General features: G+C 56.9%; 10 protein-coding genes across 10 annotated transcripts; 2 read left to right on the forward strand and 8 right to left on the reverse strand.

The window, feature by feature from the left end:
- Positions 1–67: 67 nt before the first annotated feature.
- On the reverse strand, positions 68–6,905 carry CDEST_00719 (Putative armadillo-like helical protein). The gene is made up of 2 exons (XM_062916878.1): positions 948–6,905; positions 68–871 (listed from the first exon to the last, which is right to left on the reverse strand). The coding sequence occupies exons 1-2, from the start codon at positions 6,747–6,749 to the stop codon at positions 395–397; spliced, it is 6,279 nt and encodes a 2,092-aa protein (XP_062772929.1). The 5' UTR covers positions 6,750–6,905; the 3' UTR covers positions 68–394.
- Positions 6,906–7,197: 292 nt separating this feature from the next.
- On the forward strand, positions 7,198–8,512 carry CDEST_00720 (Putative transcriptional regulator TACO1, integrase-like protein; the record flags this gene model as incomplete). Its single annotated transcript, XM_062916879.1, has 2 exons — positions 7,198–7,602; positions 7,893–8,512. Exons 1-2 carry the CDS (start codon positions 7,359–7,361, stop codon positions 8,510–8,512), a joined length of 864 nt encoding a protein of 287 aa, XP_062772930.1. The 5' UTR covers positions 7,198–7,358.
- Positions 8,152–9,655, reverse strand: CDEST_00721 (uncharacterized protein). Its single transcript, XM_062916880.1, has 2 exons — positions 9,426–9,655; positions 8,152–9,328 (listed from the first exon to the last, which is right to left on the reverse strand). The coding sequence occupies exons 1-2, from the start codon at positions 9,453–9,455 to the stop codon at positions 9,071–9,073; spliced, it is 288 nt and encodes a 95-aa protein (XP_062772931.1). The 5' UTR covers positions 9,456–9,655; the 3' UTR covers positions 8,152–9,070.
- CDEST_00722 (uncharacterized protein) lies at positions 8,515–9,067 on the reverse strand. Its single transcript, XM_062916881.1, has one exon. It carries the CDS (start codon positions 9,061–9,063, stop codon positions 8,569–8,571), a length of 495 nt encoding a protein of 164 aa, XP_062772932.1. The 5' UTR covers positions 9,064–9,067; the 3' UTR covers positions 8,515–8,568.
- Positions 9,656–10,166: 511 nt separating the features above from the next.
- Positions 10,167–13,030, reverse strand: CDEST_00723 (uncharacterized protein). Its single transcript, XM_062916882.1, has one exon. The coding sequence runs from the start codon at positions 12,184–12,186 to the stop codon at positions 10,171–10,173; it is 2,016 nt and encodes a 671-aa protein (XP_062772933.1). The 5' UTR covers positions 12,187–13,030; the 3' UTR covers positions 10,167–10,170.
- A 3,958-nt stretch (positions 13,031–16,988) lies between these two features.
- On the reverse strand, positions 16,989–17,210 carry CDEST_00724 (uncharacterized protein; the record flags this gene model as incomplete). Its single annotated transcript, XM_062916883.1, has 1 exon — positions 16,989–17,210. One exon carries the CDS (start codon positions 17,208–17,210, stop codon positions 16,989–16,991), a length of 222 nt encoding a protein of 73 aa, XP_062772934.1.
- Positions 17,211–17,218: 8 nt separating this feature from the next.
- Positions 17,219–20,147, reverse strand: CDEST_00725 (Putative P-loop containing nucleoside triphosphate hydrolase, dynamin; the record flags this gene model as incomplete). The annotated part of the gene is made up of 5 exons (XM_062916884.1): positions 17,219–17,568; positions 17,639–17,667; positions 17,726–17,916; positions 17,969–18,362; positions 18,421–20,147. 5 exons carry the CDS (start codon positions 20,145–20,147, stop codon positions 17,219–17,221), a joined length of 2,691 nt encoding a protein of 896 aa, XP_062772935.1.
- A 1,797-nt stretch (positions 20,148–21,944) lies between these two features.
- CDEST_00726 (Putative cleavage/polyadenylation specificity factor subunit 5) lies at positions 21,945–22,904 on the forward strand (the record flags this gene model as incomplete). Its single annotated transcript, XM_062916885.1, has 2 exons — positions 21,945–22,482; positions 22,630–22,904. The coding sequence occupies 2 exons, from the start codon at positions 21,945–21,947 to the stop codon at positions 22,902–22,904; spliced, it is 813 nt and encodes a 270-aa protein (XP_062772936.1).
- Positions 22,905–23,004: 100 nt separating this feature from the next.
- Positions 23,005–23,915, reverse strand: CDEST_00727 (Putative UPF0047 protein YjbQ; the record flags this gene model as incomplete). Its single annotated transcript, XM_062916886.1, has 3 exons — positions 23,005–23,205; positions 23,259–23,321; positions 23,394–23,915. The coding sequence occupies 3 exons, from the start codon at positions 23,913–23,915 to the stop codon at positions 23,107–23,109; spliced, it is 684 nt and encodes a 227-aa protein (XP_062772937.1). The 3' UTR covers positions 23,005–23,106.
- Positions 23,916–24,581: 666 nt separating this feature from the next.
- Positions 24,582–25,482, reverse strand: CDEST_00728 (Putative Zinc finger, CHCC-type). Its single transcript, XM_062916887.1, has 3 exons — positions 25,144–25,482; positions 24,905–25,072; positions 24,582–24,805 (listed from the first exon to the last, which is right to left on the reverse strand). Exons 1-3 carry the CDS (start codon positions 25,414–25,416, stop codon positions 24,743–24,745), a joined length of 504 nt encoding a protein of 167 aa, XP_062772938.1. The 5' UTR covers positions 25,417–25,482; the 3' UTR covers positions 24,582–24,742.
- Positions 25,483–25,509: the final 27 nt, after the last annotated feature.

Genomic DNA, 25,509 nt, shown 5'->3' on the forward strand with positions numbered 1-25,509 from the left:
AGGCTATTCGCGCATGTGTATGCTGTCCCGTGCATTGTTGGTGTTGGCGCAAATGAGATGGATGAGTCTGGAGATACGGGTATGGAAGTAACTGGCTGCATTGGTGTCCAAACCCACACTGGTCCGGGGGGGGGGGGCAATTCTATCTCTCTCTCTCGCTCTCGCTCTCTTGCCTTGGATATTATGAACATGTGAATGATTCGTTTTCCCCGTTCTGTTGTAACCTCTACTTCATCCAACACCAACTCCCATATGGAGTGATGCAATCGTCCAGTGCTCACCCCCAACGCCATGTAGCCCTCTCTCCAAACCCCCGTTTTCGCCGGTCCTCCTCTTTGGTATACATCCCTTCTTTTGGTCAAGTCGTCATAAGGGGGAAACAACCCCCCCGTCCTCAGCCCCCAAAGTTCATCTTTAACTCAATGCTCGGCTGGCCCGAAGCCCCGCCGGCCGTCTGCTCCGCCGGCCCCTGCTGTCGGCCCCACCGGATCACCTCTTCGAGGAACGCCCTCTGCCCGTCGTTCAACCCGGCGACGATGCTGCGGAACGCGTTCTGGTCAACCGCCGCGAGCTCCAGCAGCCTCGCCGACGTGTCACGGTAGCAGTCCTCGCCCTCGGACGACGCGCGCGCCAAGAGGGTGGGCAGCACGAGCGCCATCGCGACGGGGACGCGGTCTCGCGGCACGACACCCACGTACTGGCTGAGCGAATGAGCAATCATGGACCGCGCATTCTCCGGGTCCTCCGGCGCCGTGTTGGCGACGAAGGCGATAAGGCGCGGGAGGAGGTAGCGCGCGATGGTATGGTCTGCGGGTGTTGGGTTGGCTTGTAGAATAAGAGACCTGATGCAGTTTGCTGCGATCTTGGCCGTCTAAGTTTCAGTTTTAGTACATATATATAAAAAACCCGAAAAATCATGCGTAAACCTTGCGTAGATAGTCACATACCATGCGATCCGTGAGGCAATCGACCACCTCGTCGAGGTATCTCGCCACCAGCGGATCGTTCGCCGCCAGGTGGTTCGTGCCGCCCGTGAACAGGATGGTGCTCGCCAGCAGACAGTTTTTGACGCAGGTGAGGGATGTCGGCACCTCGCGCTTCTGGCCGTTGAGGTAGATGGACAGGAACCGGCGCAGGCAACCCTGCAGCTGGACGTCCGTGGGCGACGGGCTTTTGCCGTCCTCGCCGCCACCGCCTGCTCTGCGGGACTTGGTCATGCTCCCGACGAAGCGCTTGAGCGTGGGCAGGGACTGTGGGACGATGACCTCCTGGCACCCCGGGGTCGCGAGGATGGTGGCCAGAATGTGAATGATGCAGGCGTGAAGATCGGTCTTGATGATGGAGGGGAAGACCTCGGCGGCGTCGACGAGCGCATTCAGCGACGAGCGGATCAGCAGCACGGCCTCCTCCGTCATCTGATGGCGGACGGGCTGGTTCGCTTCAGCCAGGTTGGGCAGGAGACCCGCGAGCACCAGCACGATGATACGCGTGAGCTCGAACAGCTGGTCGATGTCGTCGGACAGGTCGCCGTCGTCGCCAGAGTCCTTCTTGCGTGCGGACGGGTGTGAGACGCACAGCGCCCTCGCAATCTCGACAATGACGCCCTGGACGTCGAGACCCTCGGTCAACACCAGCCGATCGAGGAGGTCCATCGTCTCCGAGAAGATGGCCTCTCTGTAGATGGCATGGCCCGACACGCTGGGGTGAAGGATCTTCTTGAGAGCCTGCAGGATGGCCAGGTTCTGCTCTTGGGTAGCCAGCGAGTCACTCTGGCCAGGACGCGTGGCCAGGGCCTCGAAGGCGATACCGAACAGGACGAAGAAGAATGCGACAGGTTCGTCGCGGTAGTTGATGTCGGGCCCCTTGGTGTGGCCGTTGGTGTTGATTCCCTCAGACTCCTTTCCGTCCAAAGCATCAAAGACGAACTCGCTGTCCTGCTCGATCAAGCTGGCAATGGCGTCGACGAGCTTGAGCCACGACTCTTGGTAAAACTTGAGCAGAGTCTCTCGGTTCAGGGCCGCGTAGATGGTGTCGAGACTGCCAGACAGCGACGGGGGTCCCAGCGTCATCGATATGTCGGGCTCGAAGCGCAGGCGGGCAAATTCGCGAAGAGACTCGAGCCACAGCGGCGTCAGCGTTCCAATGTGCGGCTTCAACACGTCGAGAAGGTACTTCTGCTCGGAGCTGGCAACTTGAAGCTCCGCCCATGCCGAGAAAACCGACATCTTGACCATGACTTGAGCGTTGGAGCTGAGACCCTTGAGATCACCGATACCGACGTTCTCGTGTTCTTTGGAGAAGTTCTCGAGCGCGGATACCAGTGTCTTGAGGATTCGTCCCATTCTGTCGACATCCGTGACTATACCTGTCGAGATGAAGCCGGCGCAGACGTTGACCGCTTCAGAGGCCAACTCGGGCGACGAGTCCGCGGCGAAGGCGGGCGTGAGCGCCGAGCTGATCTGGGCCTGGTACTGCTCGAGGAGCATGGCTTCTTCAAAGTCCGGATCCGGTGTCCTTCCGAACATCTTGAGGACTGCTCCGATGATCTTGAGACCCCAGACGCGCAGCTCCAGGACACTTGACGTGGATGCGGAGAAGGCCATGCGGACAACATCGCCAATCTTGTTCTGAAGCGCCAGCTGGGCGGCAGACTCGCCGTTCGTCATCACGTCCTTTGCAATCAGGACAAACATGTCGCTGATGCAACCGATCGCGAAGGTCGTCACCTGCCATCGAAGAGGCTCGACCTCGGACGCGGCCTTGTTGTCTTGGTCGTCCTTGGCGGTGCCAGCAAAGCCGGCGACTTCCTCGTCCTGCAGATCCGGCATGCCGCCCGACTTCTTGATACCGGTGTCCGACTCCTCCTTGGCCTTGGCCCTCGTCATTTTCAGCACGTTTTGGAACCTCTGAAGCCAGAGCCCCGTGTCCGCGAGACACGTCTGGCGCATCCAGTTTCTGATGATGTTCCTGATGCCGTCGTGCGTTGGCGCGGTATCCAACACCAGCCACAGGTGGTCCTCGAGCCCCTGCTCCGCGGCTTTGATCACATCGTTCGGGTCTCTCTTCATGATGTTGTAGAGGCCGTCGACGGCAACGTCCCGCAGGATTGGGTACTCTGACCTGAGATACCTTTGAAGCAACCTGACATACTCCTCAAAGTTCATATAGCCGGGGGCGTACAGCGACAGGTGTTCGAGACAGCTCAGAGTGGCCCGTTGCACCAGCAAGTCGTCCTCCTCTTGAAGCTGATTAACGAGGTTGAGGATGAGCTCCCGCGATTTGGTGGAGTCCTGCAGGTCGGGACCAAGCACGTTGATGAGGGAGTCGACGCATCGAGTGATGGCTGCCGGAGTAGACAGCTCCATCTCGAGGTTCATGGTGATGGCGGACGATATCTCCGGGTGATGCGTGTCAGAGACGTAGAGCTGCGCGAGCATTCCGAGCGTGCTGGGCACGTATGAGGCGAAACTCAGCCCGGCAGCGTCCGATGCCAGAGCCAGTGCCTCCAACGCCCAGAAGTGGACAGTAGGGTGGGGATCGTTGCATAGGGACATGAGGATGCCGAGGATTGTCTTCAAATGGTAACCCGCCGCCATGCCACCGACCTTCGTTTGAATGGATCCCAGTGCCATGGCACATCCCGCGCGAGCACTCGGCTCGCGATTGCTGACGATGGTGTCGACGAGGTACTTGATTTCGTGGTTGGTGAAGGCGTTGCCGCAAGCGTTGCAGAGTCTCGCAACAGCTGCATATGCAACACTCCGGACATACTGATCCCCGTCGATGACGAAGTCTCGTAGCATATCCTGGAGGAGCCTCTCCACTGCAAGGTTGGTCACGTTGCCGGGAGACGACTGGGTCTCCTTGACGGCCACACGCAGCGTCGACAGAATCGCGACAGAGACGTTGACGTTGATGGCTGCCTTCCTCCCGGTGTCTCTCAGCAGGGTTCCGGCTGACATGAACGTCCTGACCTGCTCGAGAACGCTCTCCTGTACCTTGGCAGGCGTGAGCGGAAACACAAAGGCAAACAGCTGGATGGCCATGTTGATGACCTCAGTGGCCGGCGGATCGGGGTTCGTCGGCTCCGATGCCGTGTCGCCCACATACAGCAGAGATGCGTCGTGTTCCAGGGTGCCACAAACCGGCGACAGCAGCAGTCTGTCAATCGCCTCTTCGGGGGTGTCCGTTTCGACCGGCGTTCCTTCAATCAAGTTGTCTTGCTGCCCAGGGAGGCCCTTGATTTTGAAGCCGGAAATCAGGCCGGTGATGCCGAATCCCGAGTTATCGCCCACGTCCCAGACAGTCTCGAACGTGGCTGCGGCGTTCGCAATGGACGCGCTGAGGGAGTTGGCAGAGTAGTTTTCCGGGTCCGCGAAGAGCGATATGGCGATCGTGAGGAGGTTGGACTGGAGCAGGGCTTCGCTGCCGCCGGCCGGGCTCAAGTTGACCAGCTTGATGTAGCACTGGAGAACTCGGCGCTGGACCATCATGTCGAGATCGTGCAGCTGCAGCGCCGGCGTCAGCCTCTGCGCTACGTCGTCGGTGATCTTCTTCGAGGGCAGCGTTCGCAGGAATGCCGATGTGTTCTGGAGCATCGTGGCTATGCGCTTGGAAACATCGACCGTCAACAGCCGGTTGTTAAACTGCAGGAACGACAGGATGGATCCCAGAGCACACTCCCTGACATGCGTCAGGAACGATGCCTCCAGAAAGCTCCTGTGGGCGGTGTTGTCTTTCGACAACGGCTTCGGCAGCGCGTTCTTCCAGAGCAGAAGGAGCTGCGAAAGATGAATCTTGACAAAATTGGGCCCGAGGGACATGAGACCTCCGATCAAGATCCAAGCGACCTGGATCTGGGTGCTCGAGACCCTCAGCTCAGACTGCCCACTCGACTTCAGCAGGTTCGTGGCCATGGTCAAGACACGGCTGTTAATGTCGACGGATCCATGCAAAGGCCGCGCAGGACTGGCGCTCAGCGTTGCCGCCAGACCATGAGCAAATCCCACACATCGTCGCGGGGAGTTTCTTCCGCTCGTGAGCAGCGACAGCTCGCGGCTCAAGCTGTTCATGCACACAGACAAGCAAGGCAGGAGCTGCTGTGGGCAGGCCAGCACGAACGCCTTCATGCATGCCGAAGCGTGGACCTGGACCGAGTAGCTGGGGTGCTGGAGGACCTGGAGAAGACCGTCTCTGCAGGACTCTGCAAAGTTGTTCGCTGCAGAACCGAGGTTGTTTATGAGCGACGCCACAGCGCCGAGAGCCGCAATCAGAGTGCTTTTGGACGGCTCCGGGCGTTCGGTCAAAGCTTGAGGGTAGTTCTTAAGTATGTCGTTGATAATCGACTTAGCCGCTGACGTCTGACCAGACTCGCCCAGGATCTTCTGGCCGACGATGTCCTGGAGGATCGTATCGACGATGCGCCTCGAGATGAGAAGACGATACCGGTTGTTGGCGATGTTGGGCTGTCCCAACAGGTCGATGGTCAAATTTTCGAGAATCCTAAGGTAGTTCGTCTCGACCGTCTTCTCGCCGAGTTTCCTGAGGACCTTGCCGTAGCAGACACCAATGGCTGCCCTCGCCTTGTTGGACGTCGGCATCTTGGTATACTGCGTCGACAGAACCTTAAGGATCTCGGTGAGCGAGAGCGCAAGGTCCTGCGTCCTCTTTCCGCCTGGGGCGGGGCTGCCGGGCCGCGAAGTGGGCAGCTCGTCCTCGTCCGCGACCATGCTGGCCTGTGTCCCGGTACGCTTGGGTGGTTTCTTTGAGAACCTCCTCGATGCCTTGGAAGTCACCGGAGCTCCCTCGGCGACGCCAGTTTCGGAATAACCCCGTATCATGGCCTCGGCCAACGCTTCCGCAGCGGCATGCCTCACCTGCGACGAGCTCGAGTCCATGACCTTGAATATGACGGCCTGAAGCTTCTCAAAGTCGCTCGAGTTTTCAAAGTATGCCGTGTGTCGAACTAGTGTTCTCAAACACCGACACGCCGACACGACGACGAGCGAGCCCTTGTCGCTCGTGGCGTAGCTGCGCGATTGTTTGAAAATGTCCCTAGCAATGTTCTCGTCCACGCTCCCCTCCACCATCTTGACGATCTTGCCCAGGGACCCGAAGACGGCGGCGCGGAGGCCCGCATTGTTGGAGGACGACTTGAGCAGCTTGACGAGCGTGACACAGGCCAGCTGGTGCAGGCCGATGGCGCTGTCGCCGGCGGAGGCATACACGTCGCCCAAGCAGGCGACGGCGGCATGCTTCGTGCGGGGGCCGGCATCGGTCTTGGATTTGGTGCCCGAGATGATGGAGATGAGGTCGTTGATGGTCTCGAAGAGGAGCTTCCTGTCGCCGTGGGCGAAAATGTGAGCGAGACACTTGCCGAGGTTGTTCCTGACTACACGGCTCGGCTGCGGCGAGGGAAGGTTGATGATCTGGAAGATCTCCTTCTTGAGGTAGAACTGCTGGGCGGTGCAGTCGTCGGCGGGCAGGCTGAGGACGTGCTTGGACAGGGTGGTGACGAAGGTCAGGAGGAAGAGCTCCTGCTGTTCGGCGGGGAGGGATTGGAGCTTGGGGACGTCAAGCTCGGGGGTGGATGTCGCTGCCGAGTCCGCTGCGGCGGAGGGGGGAGCTGTTGCTGGAGGTGGTTGTGATGGCGGTGGTCCAGATGCAGCTGTCGATGGCCTAGGCGAGGCTGCTGCTGCTGCTTGCGCCTGGTCCCCGTTGGAGCCATTGGGGCCTCCCGTCGACGACATTGGGGACGTCGAAAGAGCGTGTGTTTGTTGACGCCGTCGAGCACACACACACGGGGACGGTTATGTTGTTGATCAGAATGTGGTGGGTTTGTCCCTTTCGTCGGATGTGTTGTTGAAAGGTGGGATGTGATATTAGGGGACAGGTTGAGGGACAGGACAGGCATGTGGTCAGGTACGGGACGGTCCAAGCCTCTAGGCAATTAGGGGCGATAACCCCCCCCCCTCCCCGGCGAGCTACCACTCGCTCGCCCACTGGAGTCAGTCTGGACGCACCCGCTGTGGCTTGTTTCTAGCCTGACAGGTGCATAATAGGCATGGCGTGACAGGTGACATACAGGTCTGACCAGGGTACTTGTCCAGCCACACGCCCAGCCACTCCCGGTGGCCCCATTTATATTTGAAGCTCCGGGCTGCCAGTCGCGGCCCGTCCGTATCCCAGAGAAGGTTCCGGCAGTCTGGCAGAATCATGACATGACCAGAACGAGGCCGTGACGCTCCCCAACTCCCGACGCCGCCGAATTCCGGACACACCGCTCTCTCTCCGCTACCGATCCCCGGGACCCGGTCTTCCCAATCTCGGCCATATTCACCAATTCACTCATCATCACCATGCGCCCGCTCGCCCCCGTCCCCGTCCGGAGCATCGCATCGCGCATCTTCGCCGCGCCCGCGCCTCGAGTCCAACCCGGATTCCCGTTCTGCCACCAATGCCTCCGCCCGCTCTCGACGACGCCCGCCGCGCCGAGTGGTCACAACAAGTGGTCCAAGATCAAGCACAGGAAAGGCGCCGCAGACGCGCAGAAGAACAGCATGCGCAGCCAGCACTCCAAGATGATTGCCCTCTACTCACGACGTGCGACTCTCCCCCCCCCCCCTTCTCCGCCCGGTTCGACGCCGTCTCGAAGCAAGCGCAGAACCCAAAGGCTGACACACACACCCTTGTTTCTCTATACAGTGCACGGGACGACCGATAACCCTCAACTAGCCACGGCCATCGCGAATGCAAAAAAATGTACCTGACAACCCCCCTTCCCCCCTCCGCCCCCGCCCCAATAAACCGAACCCTCCTCTCGAGAACACATACACGTACCCACACACGAACAGGCGACTAACCGTGTACCCCTCCTTTTTCCGAACCACCAGCCGGCGTCCCAAAGAACGTAATCGACTCCGCCGTAGCCCGCGGCCAAGGCCGCACCGCGTCGGGCGCCTCCCTCGAGCCCCTGACCCTCGAGGCCATCCTGCCCCCCGGCGTCGCCCTCATCATCGAGGCCGAGACGGAGAGCAAGGCCCGCAGCCTGCAGGATCTCAAGGTCCTGATCAAGAAGCACAAGGGCGCGGCCAACGCGGCGGCCTTCTTCTTCACGCGCCTCGGTCGCGTCGTCTTCGAGGCGGCCGGCGAGGGCGGCGGCGGGCCGGGCGTCGACGACATCCTGGACGACGCCATCGAGGCGGGCGCCGAGGACCTCGAGGCCGACGACGACGGGAACCTCGTCGTATGGACGCAGCCCAACATGACCAACGCCGTCGCCAGCGGCGTCGGCCCCAAGTTCGGCCTGAAGCTTCTCAGCTCCGACATTATCTGGTCCGCCAACGACGACACCAAAGTCAAGCTCGACAAGGGCCTCGAGGCGACCTCGCTGGCCGACCTGCTGGCCGCTCTGCAGGAGTTCCCCGAGGTGCAAGCCGTGTACGGGAACCCCGTCAAGGGAGACATGTCCGAGGAGGAGTGGGCAAGAATCGAGGAGAACCTGGACTCCTGAGAGGTCAAGAACTAATCCGACTTGGATCCTTGAGGGATCAAAGTACTAATCGAGGATTAATGGCTGGATATTGAAAGGTGTACAACACCGTCGGGGTGGGGCGGAGGGCCCCCATTGTACAAACAAATTGTAGAAATACCTATATAATACAACCGCGCAATGGCGGTTCTGAGTGAGGGGCGATGTCTGACTTCGGCCGGAAGAGGGGGAGGAGGCCCGGAGAGGGCTCCCTCGTCCTGAAAGTAGGTCTCCCCTCTCTCCCCAAAACGCCGCGTCCATCTCGAATGACGAGTTTCCCCCCTAAAACCAAATGGTGTTTCGTTTTTTGACCGCCAAACGCCCATATAGTACAGCACACCTACACCAATCCTACCCTCCCCCCGGGTCTCCGCGCAAGGGGTCTTCTCCAAAATCGCCTCTGTCGACCCGACCCGAGGACTGGAGGGTCGGACGCATCTCCAAAGATCAATCTTGATTCGGTCGGCCGAGTCTCCTCTTGTTTCAACCCGCCTTCCACTCCACGTCGGTCTCTTCCGCGTCGGGCCAGACATGTCATGCTCATGACTGCTCCCCGTTGGAAGGCGGGTTCTGCGCCGCCTGTGCCGCTTGCGCCGCCTCCCTCTCCCTCCTCATCTCCTCCACCGCCCGCTGCCGCTTCGCCAGCCGCACGTACTCGGACTTGATCTCGTCGCGATCGAATGGGATCTTGTGCGAGTGCTCCGCCTTGGGCCAGAAATCGGGTACCGCGAACCGACTGTCGAGGTTCGTGCCAAAGTAGTACATGATGCCAATCGGAAACATGACATACATGCCGAACTGCGCCGGAGCTTGAATGTCAGCTCCACGGTCCCCCCTCCCCAAATGAGAAATCGCTGCAGGTGGAATTGCGCTGCATAGTAGCAAAACTACATACCTTGAAGACTTCCAAGTTAAGACCGCCCATCTTGACTGTGTTAGGTCGTCTTGTTGTTGTTGGGTGGTGAAGGTGGTTGCTGTTGCGTTTCGTTTCGTGGGATCAACGACAATCAATGGATATGCATCGGATGATTTGCCGGGTCGTCGTCGATTGGGAAGCTCTTTGCTTCACTGCGCACCACTGAGAATCACCTGTGGCGGGATTGGACGCACCATGCCCGAAGTGGGACTAGTTAGTTCCATCATTAGGTGCGGAAGGCCCCGGAGGCTCGGCGCAGGTTTTTTCCATGTGCTCCGGCCTTTGGTGTGGGACAATCGACCCCCGAGCTGACAGAGCCCGAAGCAACTGGCGGCGGCCGCTACGGCATACAGTGGGTGCTACGACACCCGCTTCTATCTGACTGACAATCACGCGCGAACTAAAGACTTGCAGCCTCTCTCTCGCTCGCTCTCTCGCTCTCTCTCTTTTGCAAAATGACCCGTAGGCCGTCGGCTTCATTGTTTCGGAAACTAGGTACTATCATGCCGATTCGTCATGTACGAATGATGCTTTCCATCACCAACCAGGACCCCCCAAACCCGTCCCGCCCCGTCAGTCGCCCAGCCGCAGTACCTCTAACGCCAAACCACGGTCTACCTATGTACAGACTTCCGCATCTCTACCGTTGGCCCATACTCGTATCATACAAATGAAGATTTGGTTTGTTTAGGTACGCTTCGATCCGCTTCGATCCGCCGCACGCTCAGTGTGGTCGCTGCGCTGCCGCCCGTCTCTGACTCTGTGCCTCTTCCATCATCATTCGTTCCGTCAAGCTTCGAGGCGTCCCGGAGAACAGCGACTGCCCGACGCTGGCACGATAGCTGTTAAGATCTCCATCGTCGACACCGCTGCGCCCATCCAGCCCTCCGATAAAGCTGCTGACGTCACCAAGCGAGGCCGCTTGTTGGTATACGTCAAGGCTTTTGACCAAGGGCATCGTGACGGGGCGGCCTCTGAACGAACCCACCGAGCCCGAAATGAGATGGGCTGGAATTGCTGGCTCCGGCGCCTTGGGGATCGATACAGCGGGCGAGGTCGAGTATAACGTCGGTGCCGCCGGCTCGTGTGCCCGATTTTCATCATCGTCCTCGTCCTCTTCCTCCTCTTCCTGTATCGGCGCTGGTCGGAATCGAGGCTTGGGGGGTGCACTAAGCCCCTCGAAGTGGAACATGTCATCGTCGTCCTCGTCTTCGTCAACATTCCTTTGCTCTAAAAAGGACCTGTTTTCGCTGCGTGACCCAGTCTTGTCTGGGGTTGGACTGTAGGGAACGGATGACGTTCTGGTCGGTGAGCGTGATAATGGTGAAAGAATGGCTTTTTTGTTGGCAAAGGACTTTGGCTTTGCCATGGCCAAGAACTCGTCATCAGAGGAACTGTCGTCGTCATCTTCATCTTTGTTGTCATCCCTTCTCTTATTTACCGCCACCGGAGGCTCTGGGTCTGAGGTCCTTGGTGTCTGTTTGCGCTCCGAGACAGTGGCTCTTGGTGGTGTTTGCAGCGTCGGGGCAGACTTTGGGGTATCGTCTATTTGCAACGACGTCTCTGAATCTGACGTTGCCATGCTTCCATTTTCCTTTTCCATGGCTTCGGGATTTACGACAGTCCAGACAGTATTGGCATCCAAGGGGGCCCGGGAGAGAGCACGAAGGGCTTGGGAGGAAGACACCTTCTTCGGCGGCGGCCCGCTGTCCTCGTCGGGACCCAGAATGGACTCGACACTCATTGAGTCGTCTTCCGGCGGAGGGGGTGACCTCGAATTGGCGAGGGTATGTGACAACACCAGCGACGGCTCCGACGACTGGGGCGAGGTTGTCGGCAGCACTTCCCCTCCCTCGAACTCGAATCGCACTCGCCTGGGGCTGGCTGGGGGCTTAGATCCGCTCGACGCCCTGCGCAAGGCACTGCGGCGCACCTTAGAGTCACTCTGCTCCGATGCGCCGGAGGATGTCGTGTCATTGGTCCCACGGCGTTCGTGGGTCGGTCGATCGGGGGCCTGAGTGGTAGCGAGCACCGATGGCTGGCTCGCAGCAGACTGCTGCTGCTGCTCCCTCGGCTGTGCGGGCTTGCGCCGACCCATATCGTCGCCGTCGTCGTCGTTGTCGTCGTCGTCGTCGTCGGTAGCAGGCTTCGAAGCCTGTGACAGGGTTGGCGAGTGAGTTGCTGATGCTGGTGTCGGTGTCGTCTGTGCCGGTGCCGGTGCCGGTGCTGATACTGGCGCTGGCGCTGGCGACGAGTGTGAGCTGTCGAGCAGGGGCAGATAGCTTGGAGTGAAGAGGCCGTGGAAATCCCTATCCCTTTCCCGATCGTAGGCAGTATCGGGAGAGGTTAGGGCAGCAGTGCCGGCATGGGGAAGGAGGGATGGAGGGGTGGACTGGGGCGACGGCGGCGGCGGAGGGTGGTGGGCGTCGCCGGGGTTGCTATGGGATTCGGTGAGGATTCCGGCGTCGTCGGTGGGCGGCGGTGGGGGTGAGTCAGACAAGTGTCGTGGTGGAACGAGGGCGGGACGCAGCGCGGGATAGTTGACCAAGGTAGCGGCGACGGCACGATCGACCTCGGCTGATATGTCGGGTGGGATGTTTTGGAGTAGTTGGCGCGAGTATCTATGGAACTCGGTTGCCATGTCTTGGCGGTAGGCTGCGACCTTGTGGTCCAAGTCGGCTAGCTTCTGATGCAGGTCTCCGATGAGCCTTGTCGCATCGTCCATGTCCATGTCCACCATGTCTGTGGCTCGAGGGCGGCGGCGGCGGCGGCGGCGGGGGGGAGGCAGCGAGTGAGCGACACGGGGGGCCGACAGCGGTAGCGGTAGCGGGAACGGCGACTAGGGGAGACGCGTGGGCAAGAGCTGGGAGTTGGGGCGAGAGAGAGGGTGGTGGGCCAATGGGTTCCTGGGCGTGGGCATGACGCAAGGCGCGAGCGTGTGAAAGGGAGCCCGTCGCGGCGTAATGGTTGGCGGCGTCCAATGTTTGTTCGGAATGGGCGAGTTACGGTTGCGGCCAGACCAGAGAGGCACTGGCAAGGCACAGGCCGTGCAGGGTTAGGTTCGACAGAGGCACACGGGGGTGGGTTTCTGCTGCGGCGGCGGGAAGAAGAGAGAGAGAGAGGGTTCGGATTGCAGCCAAGCGCTTGAATATGGGAGGGTGTGGGATATTTCCCTCTCTGGTTGCCAGTTTCTCTCTCCTCGATTTCTTGGGTTTTTCCCCCCCGCGTAAGGAAGGATGATCAAGTCGGGGGCCCCGGGGGGTGTGTGGATGATGGACGTCCACAGATCAATCAGGCCAGACTTTGAAGGCTAAGTAGAGTTGAGTGACCGGGGAGTGAGCGAGACAATACAGTACTCGAATGGGACAAGGTCAAGGTAGATCCGGGCAGGTCAGGTCGATCCAGGCAAGTCCTGAAAGGCAAGACAATACGACGGAGGGTAAGGAAAAAGAGAGGCTGCGGGAGATTGTGCAGAGAGAGAGACACACACAGAGAGAAAGAATGTGTGTGTGTGTGTGTGGTGTGTCGGTCGAAGGCGGCCGATGTGCGATGTGGGTTTAATTTTCGGCGGTGCAGAACGAGGGGACCGGGTAAGGTGTACTCTGTACTCTGTACTCTGCACTCTGTACGGAGACCGAGTATCGATTAGGTATCTCGCGCCTTACGTACGGCAATTGGGTACTTTGACGAAACGACGTCGGCCGGTTCCTGGGAGTCGGACACAGTGGGTTTGAGAGGCCTAGACCACCCTAAAGATGGTGTCCCCGATCCCCACTGTCTGGACTTTGGGTCGGTGGTTCACCACCAAAGGCTCAATCTGATTTCGGGGGGAGAGGGGGGGGCGCACGCGGGCTGTCGATTCCTAGCATCTTGCAAGGCAGATACGTACCTCACTCACTGTCTGCCAGGGCGGCAGGGATTGCCCCTCCCCCTCTCGGCCTCTCCTGTTCTCCCCTCTCCCCTCTCCCCAACCAGAATGAGAGTAAAAGAGTCAGTGTCAAGAGAGTCGAGAGAGTCAAGAAAAGGCTTGCTGGCAACTCCAACCCATCGAGTCTAGTAAGTAAGTCATACAACTCACATCCGCACGTGCATTCAACGGTTTGGTAAGCTACACAGAGAGAGACCCAGAGCCTGCCGTCGTTTTCATGCAACCTCTCGAGAGGTCGCATCCTTCGGGTATCAGCGGCGAGTCTACTCACCGAACCACACATCGAATTGCTTCTTCAAGACGGCACGTGGACATGTTTCCTGCGGAACATGTCTAATTGCCTCTCCCGTTGCCTTTCTTTTCTCTTTTCGAAACGGACAATTTTGGAATCGGGACCTGACTGGTGGAGAGTACACACCCCACTCATACACACACACACACATACACACACACACACACACACACACACACACACACACATACACACACACACACACATACACTCGATACGGATTGGATTCTGCTTGGACCCAAAACTTCGTTCGGCCTGACCGTCCGCTCCCGCTTCCGCCTTTTTTTTCCTTTTTTTTTTTTTCCTTTTTTCCCGTTGACGCTCACATGCAATTTGTAAATCTCTTCATATGCCTCTTCCATCACATTGCCACCTTGGGCCCCCTGACCTGTTGTCTCTTACTGGTTTAACCGGCGCGGCGAAGACGCCGCGTGCGGCTGCGCCTCTCCCTCTGTCCATCCATCCACATGCTTCGAAAAGGGGAAAACCCCCCTCCCGGACGCAGACCCCCCTGTTCAACATCATACAAGCAATGTTGATAACTGACCAAAGGAAAACTCGAAAAGAATCAACCCTTCCAGCGATTGCTGCAACCCACAAGCTATCAAACGATCTCGGTAACCGGCAACGCGCACCTTGCTTGAGCAGACAGACAGACACACACACACACACACACACACACACACACACACACACTCACATACACACATACGTAGTACACATACACATACATACACACGTGTTGTCTCGTGGCATGACACACTTACACACACTACGGACCGTCCAGCAGAGTCTCAAATTGCCCGAGCTGCTTCCGCCAACCCGGTAATTGCACCCTGAAAGAATCGGCACTTTAGGCTCTTTACCTTTCGCTGATAACGCGGGGTCTTGTTTCGGATGAAGAACAAGTTTAAACTGTCTTTTCTTCGGATGTGAAGCCGCGCAACCCCCCTCGCATGCTTTTTCCCCTAGGAAGTAGAGACGAGCCAGGTCAAGGCTCCAGGCTTTCGGAAGCAAGCACTTTCAAGGGACGACTTTCTCTCTCTCCCTATCTCTCTCTCTCTCTCTCTCTCTGCTCTGCAACACCTAACCCCGCCGTGGGACGGTGAAATGGCCGTCGTCGAGCGAGGCCCTATGACGGACGGGTTCTGCGATGGATAAAACGGTGAGTCTTGACTATCCAACATGCTTTCCTGGATCCTTCCGCCCGCTGCCCCCCAAGACTTGAAAGGGTGGGATGTCTCGTCCATGGTGTTTGCGGCAGGCTCCGATAGCCCTGGCACAGCTTTGGTGGTTTGGGGGAGCAAAGTCTTGCCAAGCACGCGCCCCGGCCGATATCAACTCCCCCCCTCACTTTCCACCGTCGTGCGGGGCCTTGGCTTTCTTTCCCTCTCAGTTACTACGTACTATGACTGCACGGGTACGGATACTACTGGACCGGGTCCGGCTTTTGGGGGTGGAGCTGTCACGCGGCCCATCCTCGGCGGCGCATGACTGGCCGCCCCTCTCACCGGTCCCGAAACCCCGTGAACCCCGTGACCTTTTTTCATTATTATTTTTTTTTTCTCATCTCACTTCCCACTAAGGAACCCACGGCGGTGGGCTCACATCCGCAGTTTGTACTTGTGTCACGGGAACACCTGGAGTTGGAACCCAGAAATTTCTTGTTGCTTGAATTGTTGGGGCCCGACGAGAGATGACTCGCATTTGTTGGTTTCCCCCCTCCCCCCGGAGATTTCACTCTGTAATCCTTGCGAGGCGCCTCCCGGTTGGTGATGCAATGCGTGCTCTCACCTGCCTTTGCGATCATGTCAAAACCAACTATTGCATTTCCCATTCAGCATACGAACGGAAAACAAGTAACTAGATGACAGGCCTCGCCAATTGCCTGCCTACCTACCCCACGGCGGCACCGAGGGATCGCCGCAACGGCGGTGTAACGCAGCGCGATGATGCCGTCATGTCCGTTTAAAAATGGCAAGAGTCTTCGTTTCCCTCCGGGAGGTCTCCGGCCAGGATCACGGTCGTTTGTACACAGGGACGTCAACGGCCCGCATCCTGCTGTCTCCCATATCCGTCCGCCGATCCATATCTCAACGCAGCCAACGTGCTTCCAAGTGCCTGTTCCTCGTCGACTCCCCAAAAAGGAGGGTTGGGGTTTTTCCTGACGGGGATTGCCGCTCTCCCGCTGTCACCGCTGCACGTTGCGGTCATCCTGACGGGCCCTGTTCGCCTTGCATCACCCTGCGCTTGGGAGGTGTTTTGTACGCGCAGTCAGTACGTACCGGTAACGGACGTGGTGTATCCGTCTGCTAGGCGCCCATCGCCGTGCCGCGGCTTGGCTGCAAGGGCCATCCGGGCACACCCACCCTCCTCCGGTCCCCGTTGCTCCGACCGGATTGGCGGCCGCCATCAGATATTTGTCTCTTATGTCACGATGCCGGTACCTCATTGGCCCGGGAAAAGGATTTTTAGGAGAGGGGAGGGGGGAGGGCAAGAGGGGTTCATAATGAAAACACGTCTTCGTCGAGTGATCCTGGGAAACACAGCTCTGCTGGACCATCGTAGACGACGTGTTGTCATGTTCGGTGTGCCGAGTCTTACTGCATACGAGATGGGTGGCGCATCTCTGCGCCTATCGACTACCCGTCCAGCCAGGCTTTGGGGCCCGGATGTTGTTTGCTCTTTGAACCCCCTGCAAGAGGGGGGTTGATGGGGGGGGGGGGGGGGGGGGGGGGGCAAGACATGGCGGAGTGAGACTTGCAGAATCGTCCGTGGACGCCTGCGCCTGTGAAAGGCTACCACGGAACGTGACACAACGGCGATGCAGAGGCTAGCTCAAGCCTCCAACTGCCGGCTAATCGGTCAATGCGGCTCTCTCTCTCTCTCTCTCTCTCTCTCTCTCTCTCTCTCTCTCTCTCTCTCTCTCTCTCATACCTGCCCAGAATCTGCCGTAGAAGTCCTAGGGTCCTCTTTTACCCGCGGGCGTCGTGCTTTGTCGTTATGCGTCTCGATGGCGTTGGAAACTTTATGATACTGGTGTGCGCATGCAACAACCACCCAGCGATGGACATGCCTTCACATTGCCATGGTCGCAGCGAAATGGCCTCCTTTGAACTACCTCAACTTGCCCAGTACGGACCTATCTAACACTTCAGTCCAAATGTAACTCAGTTCGGATCTGCTTCAGGTAATCCCTTGCCAAGCAACGGCACTAAACGACGACAGTACCAAGCAAGTTGTAGAAGAAGCCTGTGTTGGCTCATGATCGTATCCACTTCGCAATGCCATGTTCAATCTTACAAATCCCCCAATTTGTCCTTCAGTCGCTCTCTTCGGAGTCCGGCCGGTACTCGTCCTCGCTTCCGCCTCCGGCCATCTCAAGATCGATAGCCTGGGAGGCGGCATCCTCCTCAGGAGCGGGAGTCAAAGCAGCATCGAGCTTCTTGTAAAACTCTCTGAGCAAGGGGCTCAACGTCTTTCGAGCACGGTTATCAGCCTCGGTGGCCACTTCTCCAATAAGGCCGATATAGTCTTCCTGCATCGCGTTGATTACGTTATTGGTATCATCCTTGACCGTCGACTCAAGGCCGGCAACATAGACGTCTGGATGGCGGGCCCAAACAATCGGTTTGCATGTTTTCCACTCTCCTGTAACATTCTCTGCTGCTCATTGCCAATGTGGACGAGATTCTCCTTCTGAGCAGCCAAGAGCTTCACGATGATGTCTTTGACGATGTCGTTGTTCTGGACGAGAAAACGGCGGTCTTTCATTTGCTCGTGGAAGGCATCGATGAGATGCTTCATGGACGTTGCCAAGGTCTTCAGCTTCTCGGGAAGCTGCAGACGGAATGCGGAGTCCCACGCATGAGCGGTGTGGTGCTTGAGAGGCTTAAGCAATTCTGAATACAACGTTAGCAACATAGGGGTTCTAGAAGGGCAAACGAGTATACTTGCCCTCGTTAAAGTCACGAGGTCCAGCTGCGCCCTTGAAGACCCCTCTGTAAGTAGTCAGTCTTGTTCATTCAAGCTGCATGCATTCATCCTGTCGAGACTCACAAACGGCGACAGGTCGCCTTGTAGGTCATGTAGCGAAGACCACCAGCATCGTGCTTGGCACCCCAGCCCTCGGCGGTAGACGTGGCTTTTTCCGACGCATTGGAGGCGCCCGTGCCAGTTTTCTTGAGGATTCTCTTCTTCACAATCACATTGCACTCCGTCATGCATCGAGTGATGACCTCAACAAGTGCCTGTGACACCGTCAGTTGTGGTCCGAACTCAGGAACATGGGTATGTATGAACCGCTCCTAGCTTAGCTAGTGACTTCTCGAGGTTTTCCGTTTCCTGCTTCTTCTCCTTGTCAGAAAGCTTGAGGTTGGCAGCACCTCCAGCAACAAAGAGGTCCAAGGCGCTAAGGAGACGACATATTTCGCTGAGATGGTGCCGGAAGTGACTGGCTTGAATGGCCGCGGCCAACTCCAGGGTGTGATGGCGAAGGCCCGGAATCTCTGTGTCCTCGAGTGACGTGAATCCAACAACCTTTTGGTCCTTCTTCATGCGATCTCTCAGTTGCTGATAGCCGCGACTGCTGATACAGAAGACGGGAAGGTTGTTTCCGATCTGCTCATAGTCAGTCTCACCTTGGGCCTGTTGCGGGCCATCCTGCTGCTGCTCCGCAAGCAGTTCCTCGTCAAACCTAAGAAAGAAGTCAGTTGGCTACTCAATCCTGATACTAAAGTGATGATGGCACGTACTCCTTGAGACCAAATGCGAAGTCCTGCTTGATGGCTTCTCGGGAGTACATGTTGCGTCCTTGGATGCACTCCCTGTGCATATTGGTCTTGATGTCTGAGCGCTGCTTTCTGAGGTTTTTGATTTCCTCCTTGAGCTGCGACATGCGTCCAACCATGATCTTCTTCTCTTCCTTCACAGCTTTTTTAGTCGCCTTGAGCTCATCCAACTTCTCTCGTGTAACCTCAAGAGTCAGAGGTACAGGCTGATCATCGTCGGCGTCATCATTGTCGTCAAGGTCCGATTCATCGCTGGTGTCATCTGCGTCACTAGACTCGAATTCTTTCTTCACCTTTTTGGCCGAGACAGATTCTTCCGCAGTCCGAGGTTGGGAATGCTTCCGCTTCTGTGGGGATGTCGTGGGTGCAACCACTCTGAGTCCCTGGCTGACCAGCTTGCGAAGTCCTTGCCATTCCTTGTTGTCTCTGCTGATGTTGTTCAATGTCTCCTGCAGGCTCGAAATCTGAGGCTCCAGAGCGGTGACTGCCTCCTTTTTTCCCCCGATCTCTTTCTCCGTTTGAGTCTTCCGCTCTTGCTCCTTTGCAATGAGTATCTCAATGCCAAGGCTCGGCGCTGCCTCGTCGAGAGAAATGTCGTCCGCCTTGGTGCAGATGAAGGTGATGTTGTTGTAAGCACCGTCGTACTTGAGCTGCTGCTTGAAATGGTCTCCAAGAAGAGTCTTGGCCGTCTTGTCGTCCACAGCACGGGTGATGGGTGCAACCACCCAGAGTCTCGAGCACTCCTTGACATACTTCGCGGCAACGGCTGCTCGAGTAGCATTGGAGTCGCGACCTCCGGGCTTGGCAGATGTTAGCAACTGAACCCGAAAGAATAACCTTCTTAGACAACGCACCAGGTCCACAAGTACAACGCCACTGGACAAAACTTCTGACTTCAGAAAGACACGGACAACTTTGATGAGGGGCCAGAATGCCATTGTCTGTTCGTGAGGCGCCTTGTTGGCAGATTCTGCGGCGTTCTTGCTGTGCTTCTCTTCCGAATCCACGAATGACTGGATCTTCGAATAGAACGAGCCACACTCTGCCTCTTCAACAACCTGCGTCTTTCCGATTACCTCCCGCACCTTGACGAAATTCGCAAGCACAAAGGGGTCAGTCTCTCTGAACTGCTGGTCGGTATGCTTTGGGTAAACTGCTCTCAAGACAGCGTACGCAATGCCGGCGTCGCTATCGATGTTTCTGATGTCCGGAGAAAGATTGCCGTTCAGGTCCAGAATGTCGCGGTGAAGAGCAATAACCTCAGTCGTCCACTCTGCTTGGGTAATGAACTCGATTTCCGCGCGATATCTCTTTGCGGGATCTTCGTTGGTGTTCCATGAGATTTCAGTGATTACTGCGGTACAGGCTCGCATGCAGTTGGTCGGAACAACTCTCTCTTCATCCAGAACAGCGTTGATGAGTGAACTCTTGCCTGAGCCGGTATCGCCCAGAACGCCGATGACGAAGCGCGGCATTTTGTACTCGGCCCGGAGCTTCTCAATCGACTTGCTCCAGTTTTGAGCACGCTTCAAGCCGGTAATGCCGGCAAGTGCTGTCTGGATGTCGCCCAATAATTGGGTCGCTTTTGTGTTGGTATCTCTGAGTCTCGTCGCGTCCTCGTCATGTTTGGCCAACTCTAGTTTCTCATGTACCACGAGGCTCATAGAGCTCGAAGACTGAGCGGAATCCATGCTCGGCGCTTGTTTTTGTCGAAGTATCTGGTGTCGGCGTGTCAGTAAGTTCTATAGATTCAAATCAGGCAGGTTGGAGAGGTAACTTTCGCCATGTGTCTCGGCTGGAAACGCGATGGGAAATCTTGCCTTGCGAGTAGACTCTGTTTTCGACGAAAGCACGTCGTGATTAAGTGGTTAAGGAATGCTGGTGGTCATATGATGAGGGCTCAAAAAAGGCAAGGAGCAATTTTGACGAGTGCAGAGGTTTTGGCTGAAAGTGTGAGATATGAATCGGGGAATGTGGCAAGAGAAGTACGGAAGAGGTTGAGAATAGAGATACTCACTTGACGCTTTCTCCAACACAGAGCCTTTCCTGGGAGATATTTGAGTAGCTTACCAGGGCAACACAATAGCCTCAGTTCCGACACCAAATTTCGAGGGGCTTTGGCAGGGGTTGAAGGTTGTATGAATCTACTCCCGTTTTCGACTTGGTAAAAAGGTGATATTACCAGTTCGGAACCAAATCAAGCGAGGTTCATGGCAGCTAACTTCGGTCAGGGCAGCAGAAGTTTGGCGTTGCGGATGGATTGTTCTCGAGGTGGGTTGCTTGAGAAGAAAGCCGCAAGTTGACCGAGAGAAAAATGTGTTTCAAGGAGGGTACCTTCCAGAGTATGGCAATCAAAACAGGTAGGTGCTCATTCCTTCCTTCTTTGACGCTGTGACCATAAGTTAGGTTCCAGAGTCTGGGCGGAGGAGTCCTCGTCAATGGTTCACGGTTGTGAAGGATTGTGTCTGCCTAAGTGCCAGCTACACTCAGAGGAGCTTCAGAGAGCACACCTGAATAAAGGGCACTGATCAGGGGCATCTGAAATGGCTGCCTTTGTTACTTACAGCTGTTACCTAGACATTGGTCCAAGTATCATCAAGTTTGTGTAATGATTTAGACGTTCTTCAGCTGGGCAGGTCTTAAGTCCTACGAAGACGTATTTGAACAGTAATGAAAGCTTAACACTGCCTGAATTCAAGTAATTGGGAACCATATGATGAAGAGATATTTGTCTGTTTTTAGCATTTATGTAGTTGAATGTTGCCATTTAAGACACGACGAGGATTTCGCGAATTGGACGCGTCTCAGCATCAAGATCAACCCTTGATGTAAGTTCGGTAAATGCTGCAGGTTATTATCTTGACCTCGGATGCTCAATATCAAGTAATCTGGTTGAAATAAAAGCTTTCAAACATGTCTAGTAGGGTGACTTTTGACATGAGAACTTGAAAAGGGCAGTTGGACTCTAATATAAGTAAAGGGCGAAAGCTAAGTCAAGAAACAGACAAAAGGAAAAGTGCACCTTTGAAGGGATAATAATAATTGTGAGCTGTTGATAAAACGAGGAACACGACCAGAAGGACTAACTAAGAGTTTGTTTCTGTGGGATTTGAGGCCATGTGCATTCAAGCAGACAGCAGACATTGTTGCGCTTGAAAGTTGGGATGTCGTTGATCTAGAACGCCGGTCACAGCTCTCACCTCGGTGAAGAGGATCGGTAAGGTATCGGTGAGAAGGTTGGTGGAGTGGGGCGGATTGCCAGGGGTCTAATCCCCCACCGCCTTCCCGATTTCCTCTGTCACCTAGGTATCTCTGCTGGGTCGAATCGTGGAGCTTCGACACCTCCGTGCCTGAGCTCCCACCCTCCCCAGCCCTCTCCAACACGCGCCTTTCGCAACCCCGTTCAGGTTCGCAGCAGCAACAACAACAACAATTGTATCCGCAATCTAAACCATTGCACCACAGCTGAAACAAGACATCAACCAAAAATGTCCACAATCACGACGACGGCGCTGCAATCGGGCCACGCGCCCATCATCCCCCTCGCCTTCAACTCGAACCAGCCGGAGACGATCCGCCTCTACCCGCTGTCCAACTACACCTTTGGCGTCAAGGAGACGCAGCCGGAGGAGGACCCCTCGGTGATCGCGCGCCTGAAGCGCCTCGAGGAGCACTACTCGCAGCACGGCATGCGCCGCACCTGCGAGGGCATCCTCGTCTGCCACGAGCACAACCACCCGCACATCCTGATGCTGCAGATTGCCAACGCCTTCTTCAAGCTGCCCGGCGACTACCTCCGCCCCGAGGACGACGAGGTCGAGGGCTTCAAGTCACGCCTGGACGAGAGGCTCGCCCCCGTCGGGCGTATCGGCGAGGGCGAGGAGCCCGCCGACTGGCAGGTCGGCGACTGCCTGGCGCAGTGGTGGAGGCCCAACTTCGAGACCTTCATGTACCCCTTTGTTCCCGCGCACGTCACTAGACCGAAGGAATGCAAGAAGCTTTACTTCATCCAGTTGCCCAAGAGCAGTACGTATGACCAGACGCGCCGCGCGCTCGTGGCAGGCCATCCAGATTACTCTGGGATCTGTCCTTATTTTTTTCTTTTCTTTTTTTCTATATTATTCCCCCCCCTTTTTTCCACTTTCCTGTTTGCTAACCTTCCGCCGCCAACAGAAGTGCTCAGCGTGCCGAAGAACATGAAACTCCTTGCGGTCCCCCTCTTCGAGCTCTACGACAACACGGCCAGATACGGCCCCCAGCTTTCGGCGATCCCCCACCTCCTCAGCAGATACAACTTTGAATTCGTCGACGACAACGGTAACATCGTCGCTGCCACGCCTGGCTCCAGCGCGCCCGAGGGCTACGTGCCGAGGACCAAGGTTCTGGCCAGTGGCGACGACACGGACATGCAGGAGGCCAAGGGGGACGACGAGAACGGCGAGCAGTAAAAGCTGCGATTGCGGCGGGCAAGGGGGCATCTCACGGGAAAGGGTTGGGCGAGGCGTTCGGCGTAGGTCAAAAAAGTGCCATAGTAGACCGGTGGCTGTACAATAGGTTTGCCTCTATACCACACACAGATTGGTATTCTCAAAGTTTCAAAAGGGAAGTGTGATTTGTCATTCTAACTGCACCTGGCTGTTTGGGAACAACTCATGCCTTGGGCTCTCCCTGGATCGTGGCCACGAGCCGACGCTGGTGCTTGCTGGCTCTGAACTCTAGGTACCAGATTCCCTGCCAGGTTCCGGTGGCCTATGGAATGAGTGAGCCGCCTTCTCAATCTTGGGGACGCTGGCTTGACTTACCAATTTGCCATCCTTGATCGGGATGGTAACACTTGCGCCGATAAGAGCGCTCTTGATGTGAGCCTACGTCATGTCAGAGCGACCGCGACTGACAGCGACAAAAAAAAATTCCAAAAAAAGAAAAGCACTACTCACAGGCATGTCATCGGGGCCCTCGGCACTGTGGCGGTACAGCTCCTGACCCTTGGGACCGGCCTCCGGGGCGATGCGGTCCAGCGCGTCGCTCATGTCGGCCCGGACGTCGTCGTCCCAGTTCTCGTTGAGGCTGAGAGCGCAGCTCGTATGCTGCACAAACAGGTGCAAGATGCCGACCTTGTAGTTCTTGAGTTCGGGGAGCGCGCCGACGACCTCGTCGGTGATGAGGTACGAGCCGCGCGAGCGCGCGGGCAGGGTGAACTGCTTCTGGAACCAGGAGCCCGTCATGGTCGTCGAGGAGTGTGAGTGTGAGTGTGAGTTTGGTGGGGGGCGATGACGTGGGGTCGTCGTCGTTGGAGCAGCGCCGTTTGGGCCGGAGAAGGCGTAGCCTAGGAGCGTAAGGGGTAGATGCCAAAGGAAATTGAACAGGTTCGGGAATAGGCAGATGATTATGAAGCCGATGATGAGGAGGGTTGTCGTCTGCGAGGTCTGTTGGCGGTTGTGGTGTGGTGTCGGAGCCATGTTTTTGCTGGGTGCTGCAAGGTGAAAACGATGCGGGCGGTCCAATCTGGTGGGGCAGGTTCAATGGGTAAGTAAAAGTGAGGTCAGATGAGTTGCGAAAAGCAAAGCAGGCGGTTGTGAGGCACGCAGAGCAACTGAGCGCTGCAGCGTCGACTTTTCTTTATTTAATATACCTCTTTAAATACCCAAGTACCTACCTCGGTACATTGAGCTTCGCCAGACGGCATCATAAGACATGCTTTCGACCGCACACTTTCAAGTCTTCCCATCTGCGTGTAAAACCACGAGTAACCAGCAATGAGCAAAAGAAGCATGCATCACACAACGGAGTTTCGGAGCTGCTGTCAAATGTACGTACGTATACCACAATGCCTAAGCTGGTGAAACTGCACTCAGTCAGTGGGTCACAATTCGATCCGTCCGGCCTGCATTTAAAAAGGCTATGGGCTGTGACATCCATTTTAGGTTCTGACTGATCTACTGCCCGATCTTGGTAAGGTTGTTATTGCGGCACATGGACCCTCCGGCTCGAATAGCAGGTTCCGCAAAAGTGTGCTTTCAAACGTTGCAAGACATGAGCCACGATCTAATCCAGTCACCCTCAGGAAGCAAAGGAAGAAACCTCTGAAGGCTGCGCGGCATATCGGTGAAAGCGATCATGACTGAAGTTCTCGTCTAGTTGAAATGTAAAAATGGTTATCCGAAGCAATGGCCCTGCTACATATACACGACATCGCCAGCCCGTTGTACAGCACAGGGCGAGGCTCCCTTTCATCCCGACGCCGCCGTCACTAAACCCCTTATACCGACCGACACAGCTGGCTCTTTTATGCGAGAGGGTACGAGGTCTGGGGGAGGGATTCAAGGTGCTTGCGATGATGCTCGTTGGCCTGGTAAATCAAATCAGCTCGCGCTCGTGCTCAGCAACGTAACACACTCGGCCCTGAAACCGTTGCAAGATCCAAGCCTGCGGATCGCAGTAAACATACAAAGGGGAGGCCGCAGTAGTTGCAGCTGCAGATCTCCGGCTTGTCCGTGTTGATGAAGATCCTGGGGTGGCCGGAGGCGCCGCCGCCGCCGTCGCATGCGACGACTCGCTTGTGAGTCCACCGCACCGGCTCCTGGTGGACGAGCTCCATCGCGGAGTGCGGTTGTGGCTGCAGTCCGTAGTGGTCAGTCCCAAATCGCCTCGCCGTCTCGTCGTCGAGCGTCTCATGGGCGGTCTCACCTGGAGCGAGAAGTCGGTCTGCTCGAATCGGGGGCCGGTCATGGCTTCAGCGCGGGGCTTCTGGTTGCGCGACCAGACCAGGGAACGGTTGGGAGCCTGGCCGACCGGCTCGGGGACGGTGTTGTCGGCCACTTGGGGGGTTGCCGCCTCGTTCTTCCCGACGACGGCGGGTCTCTCGGTGGTGCGGACCGTCGTCGACACGGAAAAGGGTCTCGAGGCAACGCGGAGCTGCCGCGACATGGCGCTCGTCGCTCGTCTGGATGCCGACAACATGGTTGCTGGTTCAATTGGGTTCGTTCGAAGGGGGGGGGGTTTTGGCTGGCTCGCCAGATAGGTCGGTCCTGGGGAAGCTTGGAGTTCCTGAAT

This window comes from Colletotrichum destructivum, chromosome 1 (assembly GCF_034447905.1).
Source record: "Colletotrichum destructivum chromosome 1, complete sequence".
In the NCBI taxonomy this organism is placed as follows: domain Eukaryota; kingdom Fungi; phylum Ascomycota; class Sordariomycetes; order Glomerellales; family Glomerellaceae; genus Colletotrichum; species Colletotrichum destructivum.